This window comes from Gorilla gorilla, chromosome 16 (genome assembly GCF_029281585.2).
Source record: "Gorilla gorilla gorilla isolate KB3781 chromosome 16, NHGRI_mGorGor1-v2.1_pri, whole genome shotgun sequence".
Lineage (NCBI taxonomy): Eukaryota > Metazoa > Chordata > Mammalia > Primates > Hominidae > Gorilla > Gorilla gorilla.
The window spans coordinates 64,394,125-64,413,238 of NC_073240.2; the positions used below are offsets into that span (position 1 = coordinate 64,394,125).

The 19,114-nt window shown below is 39.4% G+C and overlaps 1 protein-coding gene across 5 annotated transcripts in view; it reads right to left on the reverse strand.

The window, feature by feature from the left end:
- The window catches only part of HERC1 (HECT and RLD domain containing E3 ubiquitin protein ligase family member 1), a 289,708-nt gene that overhangs the window by 18,096 nt on the left and 252,498 nt on the right, over positions 1 to 19,114 (reverse strand). For 4 of the 5 annotated variants that reach the window (XM_055362535.2, XM_031002448.2, XM_055362534.2 and 1 more), the window contains 15 exons: positions 18,682 to 18,881; positions 18,190 to 18,295; positions 16,603 to 16,749; positions 16,156 to 16,257; positions 14,671 to 14,844; positions 13,353 to 13,646; positions 11,916 to 11,981; positions 11,616 to 11,741; positions 10,710 to 10,848; positions 9,156 to 9,337; positions 7,929 to 8,084; positions 7,044 to 7,166; positions 6,022 to 6,124; positions 3,780 to 3,949; positions 1,991 to 2,129 (listed from right to left, as the gene is read on the reverse strand). In XM_055362535.2, the coding sequence (XP_055218510.1) occupies positions 1,991 to 2,129; positions 3,780 to 3,949; positions 6,022 to 6,124; positions 7,044 to 7,166; positions 7,929 to 8,084; positions 9,156 to 9,337; positions 10,710 to 10,848; positions 11,616 to 11,741; positions 11,916 to 11,981; positions 13,353 to 13,646; positions 14,671 to 14,844; positions 16,156 to 16,257; positions 16,603 to 16,749; positions 18,190 to 18,295; positions 18,682 to 18,881 (2,227 nt within the window). Of the gene's footprint in view, positions 1 to 1,990; positions 2,130 to 3,779; positions 3,950 to 6,021; positions 6,125 to 7,043; positions 7,167 to 7,928; positions 8,085 to 9,155; positions 9,338 to 9,357; positions 10,336 to 10,709; positions 10,849 to 11,615; positions 11,742 to 11,915; positions 11,982 to 13,352; positions 13,647 to 14,670; positions 14,845 to 16,155; positions 16,258 to 16,602; positions 16,750 to 18,189; positions 18,296 to 18,681; positions 18,882 to 19,114 lie in introns of those variants that run through there. The other variant, XM_055362536.2, reaches the window with a different exon arrangement.

Below are 19,114 nucleotides of genomic sequence, written 5' to 3' on the forward strand. Positions count from 1 at the left end.
AGACTACAAGTCCTGCATCCACAGCTACCCTCCTATAAAAACACTTAAAAGAATAAAAACAAGATACAAACTCACTTCAGTTTCCTGTAAATAAAGACTGGTACAGTGCATTTCCTAGATTTATTATTATTGTTCGTAGTAAAAACTAACATTTACTGAGTACCTTCTATGTGCCTGGCACTATTCTAAGAGCTTTACATGAATGGGGCCACTTACTTCTACAGCTCTTTGCAGTAGGTGCTATTATTATCCTCATTTTACAGACAAAACACTGAGTCTCAAGGTCACTCAGATCATATGTGGAGGAGCTGGGATTCAGCCCCAGCAATGTAGCCCCAGAGCTTGAACCTTTACCTGTCACACTGGATAGCTTCTGCCCTAAAGTGGAAGTGAAATCCCTCTGAAGCCACTGAGTACCTGAAATTGTCAGTGCGTAGGCAGCTCTGCTCATTCTAGATTCTGTTAATAGAAACCATTTCCTGCTTGTTTGGAATCTGCCTGGAATTCCCACTTTTCTCTCTTAGATATCTAAGAAAAAAAATCCCTATGGGGAATCTTAGGACCCCCCTCTAAGAAATAGAGGGGTTAACAAAACTGGAAGAGAATGCTGAGCTCTTAGGCACAACGTTGCTTCAGGGAAATTCTAGTGCCTTAGACACCAGAAGATGGTAGAAAGACAAGGCTTGAGGGCCTTGTCCAACAGGCTGGACACAGTGGCTCACACCCGTAATCCCAGCACTTTGGGACGCTGAGGCTTGAACTCCAGACTTGAGGTCAGGAGTTCAAGACCAGCCTGGCCAATATGGCGAAACACCATCTCTACTAAAAATATAAAAATGAGTTGGGCGTGGTGGCACATGCCTGTAATCCCAGCTACGTGGGAGGCTGAGGCAGGAGAATCGCTTGAACCCGGGAGGCAGAGGTTGCAGTAAGCCGAGATTGCGCCATTACACTCCAGCCTGGGCAACAAAGTGAGACTCTGTCTCAGAAAAAAAAAAAAAAAAGGAAACAGCCCAAATATGAAGAAATGTGTAAGAATGACAAATGTCACAACATTAAGGTAACAGCTACATCTGGAAGGAATGGAAGATAGATCAAATCAGAAAGGGCCCACAGTTGGGTGTTGAGCACACAAGTATGTATTATGGTTTTCTTTAAATCTTTGTGTAGCTATACAAAAATTTCATAATAAATTAAAAATAAAACAAACAACAAAAAGCTTGAAGTAGCCCACCAGTCTTGCTAAACACAGGAATAAAATGTCAGCAAGTTGATTGCTGTGCCAGTGCACAGACATCATGTTTCAAATGGTTAACTAAGGTGAGGAATTTGACAAATGGTCTCAGGGCTTTTAATCTTTATTTCTAACAGTGGGCCTTAGAAAGCTATAATTTGTCATTTCTTTTATATATTAAAAATACCGGCCAGGCACTGTGGCTCATGCCTGTAATCCTAACACTTTGGGAGGCTGAGGCGGGCGGATCACTGGAGGTCAGGAATTCGAGACCAGCCTGGCCAACGTGGCGAAACCCCGTTTCTACTAAAAATAGAAAAAATTAGCCAGGAATGGTAGTGCATGCCTGTAGTCCCAGCTACTTGGGAGGCTGACGCAGCAGTCACTTGAACCTGGGAGGCGGAGGCTGCAGTGAGCTGAGATCACACCACTGCACTCCAGCCTAGGTGACAGAGCAAGACTCCATCTCAAAAAAAAAACTTAGTTGCTGCTAAAATTATAAATTTTTGCTTGCACAAGTAATATGTATTCTGCTTTTGGGAGTGCAGAGAGGACGTGGTTCATACTGATGTCAGCAGGACAAATGCCTGCTATGAAAATACTTCCAGTGCTAGTAGCACAAAGAATGCTTTGTGTGGCAGAAGGCTTGATGGTTTCACAACGATGCTGGATACAGTTGGGAACTGGCAAGCAGACAGTGCCATGGGGTACTGCTAAAAAAGAAACGCGCAGGAGCATGAATATTTCATTCCTCACCTGGTGCTCTTGGTGGGACAGGTGGTGCTGTCCATGCAGCACTGTGGCAGCGGCCAGCCGAGATCTGCCGAACATTTTTCCCTTGCAGACCTGTTACCAGGGTTGGTTCTCGAACATGGTTGGTGTGGCCTAAGCCGAGCTGGGAATAAATCACAAATATACAGACATTCAATTAGAAAGAGGAAGAGAGGAAGTCAATATGAAATTTTTCTTAGATGGTGGCAGACATAAATAAGTTAATAACTGTACCATGCATCAGCATCAATAAAATACATTCTTTTTTTTTTTTTTTGAGATGGAGTCTTGCTCTGTTGTCCAGGCTGGAGTGCAGTGGCACAATCTCAGCTCACTGCAAGCTCTGCCTCCCTGGTTCAAGCAATTTTCTGCCTCAGCCTCCCAAGTGGCTGAGATTACAGGTGTCCGCCACCACACCTGGCTAATTTTTGTATTTTTAGTAGAGATGGGGTTTCACCATCTTGGCCAGGCTGATCTCGAACTCCTGAGCTCAGGCAATCCACCCACCTTGGCCTCCCAAAGTGCTGGGATTACAGGTGTGAGCCACCACGCCCAGCCCCCAATAATAAAATACATTCTGATTTTCTTTATCATAACAGTCCTCACAGCTCAGACTGCTAAAAACTAAGCTGCAACAAGGCCATTCCAAATCTAGCAGATGAGTCTTAATGACTAAACACATCCTTGGATTCCACTTATGGAAAGGAAATGAATTCTTGGAAAGTTAAGTAATAACAGAATGATCTATGGAGCTTTTACTTAAAACACACTGATTTCTGTGTAACAATAAATAAACATATATAAAAACATATATGGAAGCAAATTCTAATCTCCAAATCTCTATACTTAGGGTCTGACTGGGACAGCCAGTGTTTCAGCAGCTAAGCAAATCAACATCATTAGGAAGGATCACGTCAAGGCACTGCCAGGAAACTCCCGAAGGTGCCTTCAACATTAACTCTCCTCTCAGTAAGAGTGCAACCACAATGACGAGCAGCTTCCTTGTCTGTTAATGCAGTGATGAGGAGACCACAGGAGTCAAACTGAGGTTAATATGAATAATGCTAGACCTTGAACTTAAGGGTCCCTGGCACTAGGGGAAGCCAGACCAAGAGAGGATTTATGGAGGAAGGGGAAGTGGCTCTGCATGTGGAGCTAAAAGTCACCGTCATAGCATCTCAGACATCTCACACCAAGGTCTCTCCCTCCTTCATAAATAGAGGCGGGTGAACACATCAACCTCTTGAGTCTCTTATCAGTATCTCAGAGGCTCAGTTTAATCCTATAAATAATGGGGGTGACAAGACTTCCTGCAAAAACCTAAAGATACTTTGTATACCATCATATTATAAAATATAAAAATATTATTGTTTCATTCTTTTTCCCATATCAACTGATGTTCCCAGGACCTAATATCACATCTTGCTGTAGTAATGATGATAATGTTGACAGTAGCAAATCCTTACATACTGCAGCTTACTACATGCCAGGCACTTAACAGTGTATGAGGACACACACATATATACTCAGCTAATCCCCTTAATCACTTTGCTGTACTGCCAGAATTGTTTTAAACCATGGTATAATACTTCTTTGGCCACAGTCGAGAGAGAAAGACATAACTAGACTTACAAAATAATCAGTCCCATGGCAAAGTGATGTGCTTGGAGTATTGTAGTAGATTATGAATTTCCTAGCTTATCTCTTTCCCCAGCTGAGGAACACTGTGAGATTTCTAGAATATGAGAAAGCAGCAAGCAATATAAATATTTACCTGCCCTTCTGAATTGCTCCCCCAGGCATACACATCTCCATTTGATGCCAAAGCAAGTGTGTGTTCAGCTCCAACTGCCACATCTTCAATGATTACTCCAGCCAGGACAGGGATTTGTTGCGGTCGATTGTGATTGCGAGCACGCCCCTCTGGCAAGCCTATCAGGCGATCTGAAAAAAACAAAACAAAAACATGTGGAAATGTTATGCACCACACAACACAGTGCTTTTGTATTTTCTGATCAGTCATTTAGCTTCTTATGGTGGAATGGCAATGACACATATAACTCAACTGAGGCTAAAGCTGCTATTCTGGAAAGGTATACCACGTTCTGAATAAATAAAAAGTGTGAAGCTGTTTCTCTGCAAAACGTCACAGGCTCTTTATTCATAAAATTTTTTTAAAAAGTTTTATCTAAAATCGGTAACTTGTTTCAAAATAAGAGGCTTCTCCAATATCCACATCTTTGAAAGGATAGGGTCTGACTGACACAGTTCAGGTCCTCAAGTTTCTTATGTTCTTTTTTGAGACAGGGTCTCGCTCTGTCGCCCAGACTGGAGTACAGTGCAGTGGTGCGATCTCGGCTCACTGCAGCCTCGACCTGTCGGGTTTAAATGATCCTCCTACCTCAGCCTCCTGAGTAGCTTGGACCACAGGCACATGCCACCATGCCTGGCTAATTTTAAGTTTCTTATATTCTAAAATGAGAGATCATTCAACTTGTCTTGTCCTCAAACTTCCAACCAACCTCTCCCCTTACCTTGCCAAACTTCTAGAGAGTGCCAGCCAGCCCCTGATGCGCAAAGTCTGCTAGGTCCATTTGGCTTGCCCGCCTTCTGCAGCCTAACTTCCACTGTCTCCACTGCACTGAAATTCTACTCTCAAAAGCCATGAGTGAGCTCCTAATTGCCTACTGCAGTGGCTTCTTTTCAGGCTCCAGCCCATGGGAACATCATGCAACCTTCTAATAATGTGGCCTCAGCTTTTCCTGCCTCTCAACAGACTGCACTGCCCTGGCTCACCAGTGACCTCTCTTCCCACTCCTTTCAAAGCCAGCTCTCCCAATTCTTCTTCTTTTTAATCTTTTTTTTTGAGATGAAGTTTCGCTCTTGTCGCCCAGGCTGGAATGCAATGGCACAATCTTGGCTCACTGCAACCTCTGCCTTCCGGGTTCAAGCAATTCTCCCTGCCTCAGTGTCCCGAGTAGCTGGGATTACAGGCACCTGCCACCACGCTCGGCTAATTTTTGTCTGTTTAGTAGAGACGGTGTTTCGCCATGTTGGCCAGGCTGGTCTCAAACTCTTGACTTTAGGTGATCCACCCGCCTCGGCCTCCCAAAATGCTGGGATTACAGGTGTGAGCCACAGCGCCCAGCCCTCCCAAGTCTTATTCCTGTGCCCACCTGCCCTTTACATCACATGCCCCAGAGCTCTATTTTCTTCTTTTCTCATTCTATACTCTCTCTCTCTGGGTTTTTTAGATGATACAAATAAGGATTTAACTACTATCATTATGAAGCTAATGTCCTAAACCTACATCTTCATAACCAATCCTTCTGGAGTTCCAGATCTAAATTCTCAATAGCCTAGTGGACATTTCCACACATTTATTTAGGGCAAATGGGTCCATTCAACATAACTAAAACTAAATTCCTTACCCTTCCCCACAAACCAGCTCATGTCCTCAGTCAGAGGCATTGATGTTCTCCCACAACTAGAAACTTCAGTCATGGTTTACTTCCTCTTCCTCACACCTGTCTCACATATCCCTAAACAACTACCCTTGCCAAGAATCTCAGTCCCACTGTGAATGCCTGGGTTACGAACCTACTCAAGATTTGAACCCAGAGTGCCTATGAATTCCTCCAGTTCCTAAGATCTGCAGCCCCAGTCCCTAGAAGGGATGAAGAATGAGGCAGGACACAGAGGAGCTCTGATGATCAAAGCAGTATTTGTGGTAGCATGTCAAGGGCAGTAGAAAAGAAGAGGGGACGGCCCTTGGCAGGGACTCTTCTAGCAAGAGTGCCGGCTCTGGCATAAGGGGTCTTAATGGGGAGGGGAGTTTGTCTTTATAATAAAGCACATGAAAGAGAAGTGGAAAATTATCTACTGAAAGAAGGTCATAGTGACTACTCACCACCTACAACAAAAAAAGGACTCAATTTAGAGCACATTCTGTAACACTGGAAGGCCAATGTTTATAATGATGTGTACCCAAGCAAATAAGCTGAAAAATGTCTTACCTTGACCAAAGGTATACACATGACCATCTTTGGTCAAAGCAACAGAAAACTGAGTTCCACAAGCAACCTTTTTTATTCCAATTCCACAAAGGACATCAATTTTCTGCAAAACAAAAGTGTAAGGCACACAACTTTAAGAAGAAAAAAATCACTCTTGAATTTGCCTAATGGCATGTATCAAGAACTACCTTACAACAAAAATACTAATTGTCACTTACCTGTTCGACCCAAATCCAAACCTGAAATGTTATTTTCTCCTACTGCTCTGCAAACTAACTGAATTTGGGGGAGGGAGTGTGCAGGGGCAGAGGCAGTATGACTAAAGTCCCCAGGGCCCTATGTGAAGCAGAAGCATTCCTCTGGGTAATAGAGACCAGGGAGAATTCCAGGACCTTTTAAAGAACACTAGAAGACCACGTTAGTTTAACATTTTAGCTTTTATGGGCGACAATAACTGCTTTACATGTTCCCCAGAGTCAGTTTTCCTGCCTCTCTGCATACGTAGCTTAATATTCACTAGTCTAGCTATCAGGATGTCACAGACTATAAATGGTGGTGAATCCGAATATAAGCTGAAGCTTTGTAAATCACACTGCTTGTGAAATACGTCAGGAAAACCCACATAAAACAATCACATAGAAAGACTTCTGTAGAGTCAAGAAATCTTCTATAGTATGAATAACAGCTTCTAATTTCTTTCTTTATGGACTCAGATTTCCTTTGCATTGTTTTTTTTAAAAGGAGACGTGTACCTGTGTTAATTCAGTGGTAATAATAAGCAGAAATGGCAGCTGCATGCAGAGGGCTACAAAGGATTACTCATAGTTCCTTCCATGACATCCTGGAGATATGTTTCTAACTATTTCTTCCCTACATCAGAGGTCCTACAGTGTGAAGCTTCTAAACTTCATTATGAACTACCAAAAGTACTAAAGGTAAATTATTTCCAACTAATAATAACTACTGACATAGATGAAAACTATTTATGTTGTCTGAAAACCTAGACTCAAGGCAGTACTGACCTGAGGTGAAGATTTTGCAGTGGAATTTCCTAAGCCTAGTTTTCCATAGTCTCCATCTCCAAAAGCCCACACCATGGAACCATCTGCTGACACTGCCAAAGTATGGTTTAATCCACAGGCCACCTAAAGAAATAACAGCATTCCGTAAGGCAAATCACAAGACCTAAAACACACTCCCCCGTTTCTGGGACCCTTTTTCTCTACTTCAGTGAAAAACTTGGCTATGTTTCCAGATATCTACAATGGTTTCAGAGCATACTACAAATGTTAACCAAAGTAAGTCAACAAGAAATCATTCTTAATGTCCATATATAACTTTTTTCTTCAAAGTGAAATCCTTCAAATGTCTGTGGCTAAACCATAATCAGTATGAAAGATAGGGGAAAAGTATACGTAACCCAAAAATATTCATTCATATCAAAAAGTAGCTAAGGAATGATACAGAAAAAGCCAAAAATATTTCCTTGTTAAAGGACACTCTTGATGTATACAAGACAGAGATAATTACTACTTAGGAGCAGTAGCTACCAGTGATGTTGCAATTCAGCCATACAACTCAAGGATACCAGACAGGAGCTACTAGTATCTGTATTTTTTAAGGGTTTAATAGCAAGTGGTATTAGTATGTTATGGAGGCGGCTTTAAAAATATTCACGTCCTGAAATAAGGGTTACATTTGTTGGTTTGTCACATAAACAAACTTAAATTGACTTAAAATATGAATTTCACATTGGGAAACAGTTAAAATTATCAATTAGACCATAGCAAAATGTACATGAGGTTAGGTACAACTGGTGATCCTGATCTTCCTGAGGGTGTCTAAGTGAACACAGAAGAAATGAGAAACAATGATCAGCTAGAATATCTTATTGATTTATTCCATGCCTGTCCAATCTGATATCCCTCCAGTGCAGTCACTCTCTCTGGAAGTTTTTTGTTAGAGGTATTTCCAAGACCCAGACGACCATAGTCACCATTCCCAAAGGTGAACAGTTTGCCATCTGAAGTGACCACTGCTGAGTGCTTGAAGCCACAAGACATCTAAGACAGAACCAAGGAGAAAGAAAACTTTTAAGAAGGGAAACTAAGAAAAAAGTAAATCTGCCATTTTTGGTATTAATATAGCAATAAACTTTACATAAACTTCACTGAAAACTGGATCTTCAAAGACCAATGCTTTAAAAAAAATTTTTTTTTAATTTTTTTTAAATTTTAAAGAGACAGTGTCTTGCTCTGTCACCTAGGCTGGAGTGCAGTGGTGTGATCATAGCTCACGGCAGCCCCAAACTCCTGGGCTCAAGCAATCCTCCCACCTCAGCCTCCCAAGTAGCTGGGACTACAGGCATGTGCTACCACACCTGGCTATTTATTTGTATTTTTTGTAGAGACAGGGTCTTGCTATGTTGTCTAGGCTGGTCTCAAACTCCTGGCCTCAAGCAATCCTCTTGCCTTGGCCTCCCAAAGTGTTAGGATTACAGGCATAAGCCACTGCATCTGGCCAACTGGTACATTTATCTGCCCAAGTTGCTCTCCTGCTCTCCCAAGTCTGATCTGTCTCAACAGCCTCAGGAAGCCCAAGCTGAACAGCATACCCTGGAATAACTACTGCTACTCTTCAGCTGTGTACAGATGACCTAGACTAAATGAGATAATAAATGGGGAAATTGTTTGTAAACTATAAGGTGCTATACAATCTTACAATATGATTTTAGAAGACTATTTTCCAGAAAATGCATGTTAACTTAGCTTTTGTAACAAAAATGATAGGTTAAAAGCAAAGTTTTCCATTTATCTGTGTATTCAGAACTGTGTGGCAGAAGTTAAACCACACAATATTCCTTCCAAGGGCGTGCAGCACCCTAGTCTGGGCCAACCAGCTGGCTCACGAAAAAGACCATTCTAACCAATACTAACAAGACTAATACTAACACCAAAGCCTATTCAAACTTCTGACAAGCTCAAGAATGAATCTGAACATCCAAAACCAATGGATCTCTTATAATGACTGTGTAATATATTTTTACTATATTTTCTGTTACCTAATTTTAAGAAACCTATTCAACAACTAGTATATTTACAATGAAAGGCAAACTTATCCATTTCCTGCCTGACCTGCACCACTTCTTCTCCTTGTAAGGCCTCGATCTGCCTGGGCCGCCGCTGCCTGTCGCTGTTCCCATGGCCAAGTTTACCATAGTCACCATCTCCCCAGCTAAAGACCTCACCACTTTCAGTTAGGGCCATAGAGTGCCCATCAGAACCACAGGAAGTCACCAGCTGGGTCACCACAAAGCCTGGAACAGAACAGAAACCCAACAGGAGTCACTGGATGTTAAAACTCTCCTCTTTACTTGCAGCTGCTACTGAATACCCTCAATCAAAAACCACCGAATTGGTACTATGAAAATAAGAATAATTTCATTAGTTTTTGTTTTTGTTTTCTTTTTAGATGGAGTCTCACTCTGTCATCCAGGCTGGAGTGCAGTGGCGTGATCTCGGCTCACTGCAACCTCCACCTCCCCGGTTCAAGTGATTCTCTTGCCTCAGCCTCCTGAGTAGCTGGGATTACAGGCATGTGCCATCATATCTGGCTAATTTTTGTATTTTTAACAGAGACAGGGTTTTACCATGCTGGCCAGGCTGGTCATGAACTCCTGACCTCAAGTGATCCGCCCACCTCGGCCTCCCAAAGCGCTGGGTTTACAGGCAGGAGCCACAGTAACTGGCCCAATTTCTTTAGTTTTAAATTGAATATGTAGCCATAACCTAGCAAAACTGCGAATAGTCACCTAAAATAATGGTGATGACAAGGAAAACGAGGATGACAGCAATAGTTACAGTCATTAATAACTGGCTATGCTCTAGCCACTCCTATAAATGCTTTACATGGATTATCTCATTTTCTACTTTCACATAGCACCTATGAAACAGATACTAACATCCCATTTTTACAAGTGGGAAAACTGAGTCACAAAGAGGTCTCGAAGCTTGTGCAATGTCCCAGAGCCAAGGACCAGTAGAACCCATAGGAACCCAGCACACATTCTCATCTTTACTGCTGTGCTCTTCACACTCAGATCACAATGAAAAGAACCTGAGCTTCTAGGAACTTGTTTTGAACTCATAGTTACTTGTATGCTTTTACCTAAAAAAACCGTCGGTGCTCTCTTTGTAGGCTTCAGAGTCATTATGAGTTCAGTTAATGAGCAAGCCGGGGGCTTGTACAGTGGTTTCTCCAAAGGTGTTCTCTCTCCAAGTCACAAAGAACTCTGATGAAGATGTCCTTTAAAGTCTTTAGCACATTTGCAGATTTCCATATAAACTGATTTTTAATTTTAATGAAACACATGCATGATTGCTACTGCTATTAACATCTGCCTACTTACTTACACTTTTGCAATTTTTAAGCATTTGTTTACAATCTTCAGTGGGTCTCAAAAAGTGTTATTTATATTTCACTGAATTCTAGCATTGCTATAAGTAACCTGCAATATAGCTTAAAATATGGAAATTAAGGCTGCACACATGCCTAAACAAGGATTTAAATGTAAGTGAAAACCTGATATGATTTTATCTAGCACAGGTTTGAGAAGGGCAAAGGTTTGTATGACCAAACCTACATTAGGCCTTAGGTTCTAACCATCTTTTTATTAAGGACAATTTTACCTTGTAAGGCTGAAATAACTGTCAGCACATGAAGGTCATCTGAATTTCCTTGTCCTAATCTGCCATAACTTCCTTCCCCACAAGCCAACACTGTGCCATTGGCCTGGATGACAAAGGTACAATTCTGACCACAAATGACCTAGTACAAAAACACAGAATTAAATATTTTATTGTTTATTATATTGCTTTAACATGCAAGCACTTGAAATGATTCCACTTATACATAGAATGCTTTTATAATTGTTTTATCCTTTTACTGAAAGGGAAGAGTTGATATAACTATGCAGTCCCGTAACTCCTTGATGACTATAAAACTGCTTATTTAGCCAAGAGATGTATGAGATTCATCCATTTAAAATAGTTTAAAACAACAAAATGGATGAAAGAAAAAGGAAGGGGTGATGGGGAAACATTAAAGACTGGGCTAGAAAGAAGCAGAAACTCATACATAAGAATGAGTCATGCAATCTGGACTAGCTGAGGTAAAGAAGAGCAAAAGAGAAAGCAGAGGCCTCGAGAAGGGTTTGGCGCTATATCGTACCAGGATTATTAGAAAAGGGGAGTGGTCGATAAAATCTGGCTAAAGATCCTAGGAAGTTTTTAGCCCCAAAGAGAAAATCACTAATTAGGAGTATCTAAACTGCTAGAAATACATACTGGGCAGGCCTAACACATCATGATGTTAGTTCATTAAACTTGAAAGAAAAATTTAGAAATTTGTTAACTTCTTAAGTCTGATAAAAACCACAGCAAGTTTTTATTTGAAAGCTATATATCATGACTTTCTTTAATGATTCCTCATAATAGATTATGAAATGGACAAGCTTTATCCCAAAATAAGACAAGCAAAAGAATTAGAATTTTCAGTTCCCATGTTTCTTTTCTATTTTTTATCCTGTTAGTTACCTGTTGGGCCTGTGAGAACGAGGGAGCTGCTGCAGGTACCATTACATTTCTTCCAGCTTCTGCCAGCTGTCCATGCCTACCAGCACCCCATAAGTAGACATCACATTTACCTCCCAGGTGCCAGTCCTAGAAAACCACAATCATCTCAAAATTAGAGTCATCCATTCACTCAAACAGTCATGTACTACGTACCAAGTGTGTGCCAGCCTGTATGGGAGACACCAGGGCACAAACACACAAGCATTTAGAATCAAAACATTGACTGAGAACCATCATACAGTTATCTTCATCTTTACTGACCTCAGGTCTGGAAGTTGCCCAAGACATAATTTGTTCATCCATGCCGTTAATCCATTTACTGTTATCCTGAAAAACAGGGGGTACATAATGATCAATTCTGCTTAGGCAAGATTCACCTGCTCTTAACCACAAAGTCCTCTTCTAATCATTAAGTCTTATTTCCAAAAAAGAACATGGTAATATTATGATAAATTAAGAGCAGTTTTATAATTATGTCAAACTTGATTTTATGCACTGTCAGTATTTCCCTTTATTATAAACACTTTCACTATCACTATCACTACAGCCTTGGTGATTCAAAGCTAGCCATGTGTTTTCTGAACACCCACAGGTACAAGGTCATGTGGAGGACCCCACACCCCTATAAACTCTTTGTGTAGCTGTGGGCAAATCACTTCATCTTTCTGGGCTTCAGCTTCCTCATCTACGAAATTACAGAGTTGGGCCAAATGGGCTTAGAAGGACATTTTCTGATTAAAATATTCTATATTTTTGTGCCACGTGACATTTCAGTCAACAACAAACTGCATGTGTGAAGATGGTCTCTTAAGATTATAAAACCTTATTTTTATTATACCTTCTATGTTTACATACACAAACACTTATCACTGTTACAAATGCCTAGAGCATTGAATACAGTCATATTCTGTACAGGTTTGTAGCCTAGGAGTAATCAGACTATACTGTATAGTCTTGTTGTAAGTAGGCTGTATCATCTAGGTTTGTGTAAGTACTATACACTCTATGATATTCCCAGTGTCAAGATTGCCTAACAATGCATTTCTCAGAACATATCCCCATCATTAAGTGATGCATAGCTACAGTTACATAATTTTACTTAATTAGATTTGTCTGTTTCATATTGTATCAATGTTTATCCAAATGTTTGTATACATAAATCTTAAGTATACAAAGGTTGTTAGATCATGTGCTGTCCTGTAGTCTAAACAGGTATTTTATCTATGTCACAGTTTCTACAGTAGACACTCTCAAATACAATCAAAATGAAATGACAATTAGAATGCTCTTCTATATTTTATTTGATGCTAATTAAAGACATGATTGAAATGCCAAATAAATTAGAATCTATATGTGGCATATAACCCACAAGATGACCAGGAAAAGATGCTAAGATATATACAACTAAAGCACTAACAAAGTACCTATGGACAAAAGAAAATGAGAAAATATGGGACTATGTCATTGAGAGCTGGCAATTTACAAGAGTTCAACAGTGCTTACATTATCAGTTCCTGTCACTATGGAGGCCTGCCATCAGATTGAAAATGACTATCTGAAAGAAAAATATTTTCCATTTCTCTTAAGGGTATCCTTCTAGCCATGCATACCAGCAAAGACTTATTAGGGGTCTGCTACATGCCAAATACCCATGATAAAATCTCAGCTGCAAATAATAGCAGCTCACAGTACATTTACCATTAGAAATACAAGTTCATCCTCTGGAACAGGTTCTAGATCTGGAACGGTAAAAGATTCTGGAAACTGGGCTCCATTGGTCAGGGCTTCGGCAGCTTTTATAGTGGTTGAGAAACATTCTAACCAGGCCCATTCATTTGGATTCCAGGATGCAGGGTCAGGGAGACAGTTCTGGTGGTGTGGTGGCACTGGAGGGTTACACAACAGCTGATCCAGATGAAGTCCCACAGCAAGGGAAGCCAAGCATTGCATATAGGGGCTGTGAACAAGTTGGTCACCACAAACCACATGAGGCTAAAACAAAATACAAGGATATAATACGTCAAAGAGTTTGTGCCAAATATTCTAAATTAACCTACCATAGTCTGAAAGTCTGGAATCATATTTTTCAAGTTTACTGTTTAAGCTTTTTGCTAGGAAATAATTTTAGATTTAGAGTGAGTTGTACAGATAGTACCGAGGATTTCTGTATACCCTTCGCCCAACTTTATCTAATGTTAACATCTTATACAACCCTGGCACATTCATCAAAACTAACAAACTAACATTGGTACAATACTAACTAAACCATAGAACTTTATTTGGTTTTCCTCAGTTTTCCCATTAATACTCCTTTTCTGCTCCAGGATCCAATCTAAGCTATCACACTGCATATAGTACATTTTCATCATGGTTTTTCTTGATTGGAAAAAAAAGCAGGTAACTATTTAACCACAGAGATCTGCTCTTCTCACTTTCCTCCTTTATAAGAGAATCCTGGTAGCCATCAAAGGAAAAGCAAAAAGCTGGAAGACAGGCTACTTTAGGATCACTGTCTGCACAAGTTCAAATGCTGCAATTCCTCATTCCAGTATTTAATGACCCTACTCAATTCAACATAGCTCTTCCACTAAATTTTCCACAAAGATTTATCTAATAAGTGGAGACGATGTTCAGTCTGATACCCGCATCCATCCCTATCCCTCAACTTTGGAATGGCCAAGCCATATAAAAATAGATATATGTGTGGGTCAGAAAAGGGAAGATACTCTGCTGCATAGGTATTTTAAGAAGCTTTGGAGTGAATAAATAATCTGAAAAGCAGTAATACAAACTTGGTGTTTGTTTCTTTATTTTACTCTGGTGAAAATAAAGCAAGAATAGACTTAGGGTTGCTGAACAACTCTTTTAGGCATGACTTACCTTCATTTGATTCTGCCCAAATAGCCCCACTTATTATCCTCAGACCTCATCCTTTTAAGGGATAAGTTCAAGGCTGTAATCACATTCCAAAGCACCAGGTATCTGTGTATCTCTAGAATTGAGTGTAATGAGTTACCTTTTCATAGGCATACTGCTCCTGAAGCATCATGGGGAGCCGCTCCAGAAATGCTCTCATGCAGGGAGCCATGTTCAATCCCAGAACACCCTGCTGTTTCAATGCTGTCCTACAGGTTGCCAAAACATGATTGGCAGCTGCCCATTCTGCTGTACAATTCACGACCAAAACATCCTGGTAAAAAAAAATCATGCCACATAATAAATTTGTTTAAATAAAAAATAATGCTATCACCATTTAATCTGCGAAATTCCTTCTAGTAACTGGGACATCTTTGCTTTTTGGATATTTTATATCCAAAAAGGCTATACTTTTAATGCCTATGGAACTTCAAAATATCCTAAATTTTGTCTAAGTAAAAAATAATGAGAAATAATAAAATTTGTGAACTACCTCTGATTAGCTGGTACTTTTTAAGGAAATAATGTCAATAATTAACTATTTCTTCAGAACCTGCAGAATAAGGCATCTAGTATATTTCAAAAGTCATGTCTGACATGACTACAAGGATAGCTGCAAAACAGGTAGCACTGCTTTAACTCTGGCTCTATGGCTTATTCTACACAGGCCACTACTGCCTAGGGTCTGATTCTACATTTTACTTTCAGTAGAACCTTTCATGAAGGTTTACAGCTTATTTTAACATCATTTAACCATATAAAATGTAAATCAAATCAGCACATTGGCTCTAATCTTTAAGGGTAAGAAAAATAATACTGTAGGGAATAATGTTATATCACAGAATTACTTCACAGCAGGGGACCAGCAGTTTTACTAGAATATTAAAGTTGAAAGCCAAGATATATTTTGTACACTTAGTTAAATGTCTTTGCAATGCTTCTTCTTTTCAGGGAAAAATTGTTTGAGATAGTTTTTTTTTCCTTTGGGATGGGCTCTCACTCTGTCATCCAGGTTGGAGTACAATGGCGCAGTCTCGGCTCACTGCAACCTCTGCCTCCTCGGTTCAAGCAATTCTCCTGCCTCAGCCTTCCAAGTAGCTGAGCCTATAGGCATGTGCCACCACGCCTGGCTAATTTTTGTATTTTTAGTAGAGATGGGGTTTCACCATGTTGGCCAGACTGGTCTTGAACTCCTGACCTCGAGCAATCTGCCCACCTCAGCCTCCCCAAAGTGCTGGGATTACAGGCATGAGCCACTGCACCTGGCCTTGAGATAGTTTAGTGCTACTGTCAAAAATCATGGCAGAAAGTCAAAATGTACTTTATCACTTCCAATGGAAATGAAATTGTTCAATATCTAAGCACTGTCACCAAAGTATGGGTGTAGTAAAAAAAACACTAGACTATAAATCAGGAGACTTAGGTTCTAATTCTCCTTCTGCTACTAAATAGTTGCACTGTTTTGGACAAGTAGTAACCCCTCTGGACATCAGGTTTCTCCTCCATAAAGTGGGGTGGTTAGACTATGATTTCTAAAGTTCCTTACAAGCTTACACCCTATCATTTGATATAACTACAATATTACCTTTGATCTATTTGAGCAAGCAGCTACTCCAACTTCTGGAATCCATACTGTGGTCTGAATAGCTCCAGAGCCTATCACAACAGTTTGCAAGACAGAGCCATCCTAAAATGAGATATATTTACCAATACACACCATTGAACTGTAGGTATAATTTACATTTAAACTTCTATTTCACATTGACAAAAACATATTCTAAAGTCTACATTTTAGCTAAATTCAGCAACGTCCAATCACATACCTACTACAAAATTTTCTAGGACACAGCTGATTTTAAAAACACTTATCATCAGTAAGAAAAATGTAAGGGCAGAGGATTCTGAAAGAAGTTTCCTCAGTATTCAAGAGATTACTATATAAAATGTTTCTACAATTGGTTAATTTTTATCATATGTGTTTAAGTTAGTGTCAAAATATTCCTTAACATAAAAATAAAATCTATGCTCTTACCCTTAAAGACCAAATGTTCATGAGCCCACCTAGTCCACCAGACACCAGGGCCAACCCATCAGAACTAAAGGCAACAGTCCGAACAGGAGTGATGTGTCCCCGCAGCTGATAAACACACTTGGCTCCTGATGATTTCCTATATCCATCCTGAAATTCATTATTTTTAACATGCATTAAAATAAAGATAAATTATATAAGTTCAAGATTTATCATTCACTGTTGGAAATTTTATATTTCAGAATAAAATTGGCAAGGGGGAGAGATAATTTCTCTCATAAAGGATAGTGAGCTTGACTGAATCAGTAATAAAATATCAATCTGATTCCCTTTGTTGAAGCTTTCATCTTTTTAAAAAAATATATTTCTAAACTAGTTTTCTACTCTTCAAATTACAGAAATAACATCTCAAAGTTCTAATTATCCCTCAGAGACAGGAAAATACTGACTACTTTTTAACCAGTGTTTTGATTTTTAAATTTTCACTTCATGTAATTTTCATTTTTATCCCCTAACATTTGTGAACTGCACATGCTGACTCTATATAAACAGATTCCTCTTTTTGTTGGCTGATGGTTCTGTCTGTCACACATTTGTTCTGCAAGCTTTAGAAGTGACATAGGTAAGGCCTGTCTATAGGGCTGCCCTCCAGCACAAAGAGTAAACCAGACCTATCTGTAGTACTTCCACCTCCACTGCTGTGATATTCTCCTATTAGTGAGTTGGCTACTCCTTCCCTCCCTCTTCACCCTTTCTCCCCGTCCTTAAGCTCCTTCTTCCTTTTAGTTATGACGACATAATACTATATGTATTCACTACCCAAAGATGATGTAAAGTGTATTTCTTCCAAGGGTATCATGAGCAAAAGGAAGGCAACAGAAGGTACAAACTGGTAGCTCAGAGATGCGATCTGACTGGCCACTCAGTGTTTTAAACAATTTTAAGTTAGGTGCCAATGTTTAATATTGGGAGATTTTACTTAAATATTGGATTCTTAGCATCTATAGAAAAAATAAAACAATCTGGTAACAACAGGCTCAATTCTGGAAACTGACAATCAGCTGTGTGCCTTTATATAAAGCATGTAAGCTTCTTTGTTTTTTTTTCTGCTTTTGCTTTTTACCCTCTCCAAACCTTCTAACCCTAGCTTCATGAATTTATGTTACTCGCCTAGAGGGCTCTCTATAAATATATACATTTGTAACTTCTGTTTAATATAAATAAATCATTCTTCATAGCAAGGATTGTGGCATCAGTTGGAGATTCTTTGGATGGATGTGCTCCCATGGAGTTTCTATTTTAATGTACTAACAACTTATGACTCGTCTATCTGTAGTATCAATTATATCCACTAACACAGTAACAGTCACCACTTAATATGTATAGAATATCTCATTTTACCAAGCAATTATGGTATCTCTGATTTATAAAAAATTAAGCTAATTCAGGATGACAATTACTTATATATCCCAATGGATCTTGCCCTTTGGGATATAGTAATGACTTTTTTAGTAACCAAGGGAGAATGACTTTGATGTCATATACTTTCCATAGTTTCAGATAAAGTCTTCAAAAACACCAGAATGTTACCTGGCAATTTGATTCGTGGTCCCACCATCCTTCTGCACTAGTTACATTGGTCTGTGTAGTATCTTGAGGAATGCGCCAAACACATACTAAGCCACTCTGACAGCCACTTAAAAAAATTGATCACATAAAACCAAAACATGTCAATATGCATTAAGTAAAAATATTTCCGAATTGCAATCAATTAAGATCTGATAGAACCACTGCATTATTTTTTTAAACTTATTTGTAGTACATACAATCTTTTACAAGAAATACAACCAAGGCCAATATTCTAACAACATCACACCCAGAGATAAGGAGATTACATACCAAGTTTCACACCGGATAACTACTACTCTTTCTTTTCTCTGAGGTAATCTTATAATGTTACACATTATAAGAATAGTAACTGGCAATAAACTCTTTAAGACTACTGAGAAGCCACACTTAATGCAAATAACAGTCTATACCAATATAAAAACTAAGACGTATAGATGCAAGTTGACAACATACGTAGCCATCAGTAACTGCAACTTGGATCCTTTCCCTGGAAGGCGGCACCAAGCAATGCCATTTACAATAGATGGATGGCAGAGTGAATGTAGACAGCGCCAGCATCCCGAAATAGAGCCCCAGAGTTTCACACTGTCTTCTTTGGCACATGTCATAAGAATATGACCTGTAGGGTCCCACTTCATGCTAGTAAGAGTATCCTTAAAGTGGAAGGAAAAGAAAAAAAATCAGAGTAATGTTTCCTTCACAAATACTTTAAATTCAGTAATACATAACTTATATTTCTTAGCATCTATATTTCTATAACTCATTTATTTTGAAATCAATATTTTATGCAAATCAGATACTGCCATATCATTCCCAATCACTAGACCAACTTACCCTTTAATGTAGTCTGTGTTATATATATTTGCTGCAGTCAAAGCTCAACAAA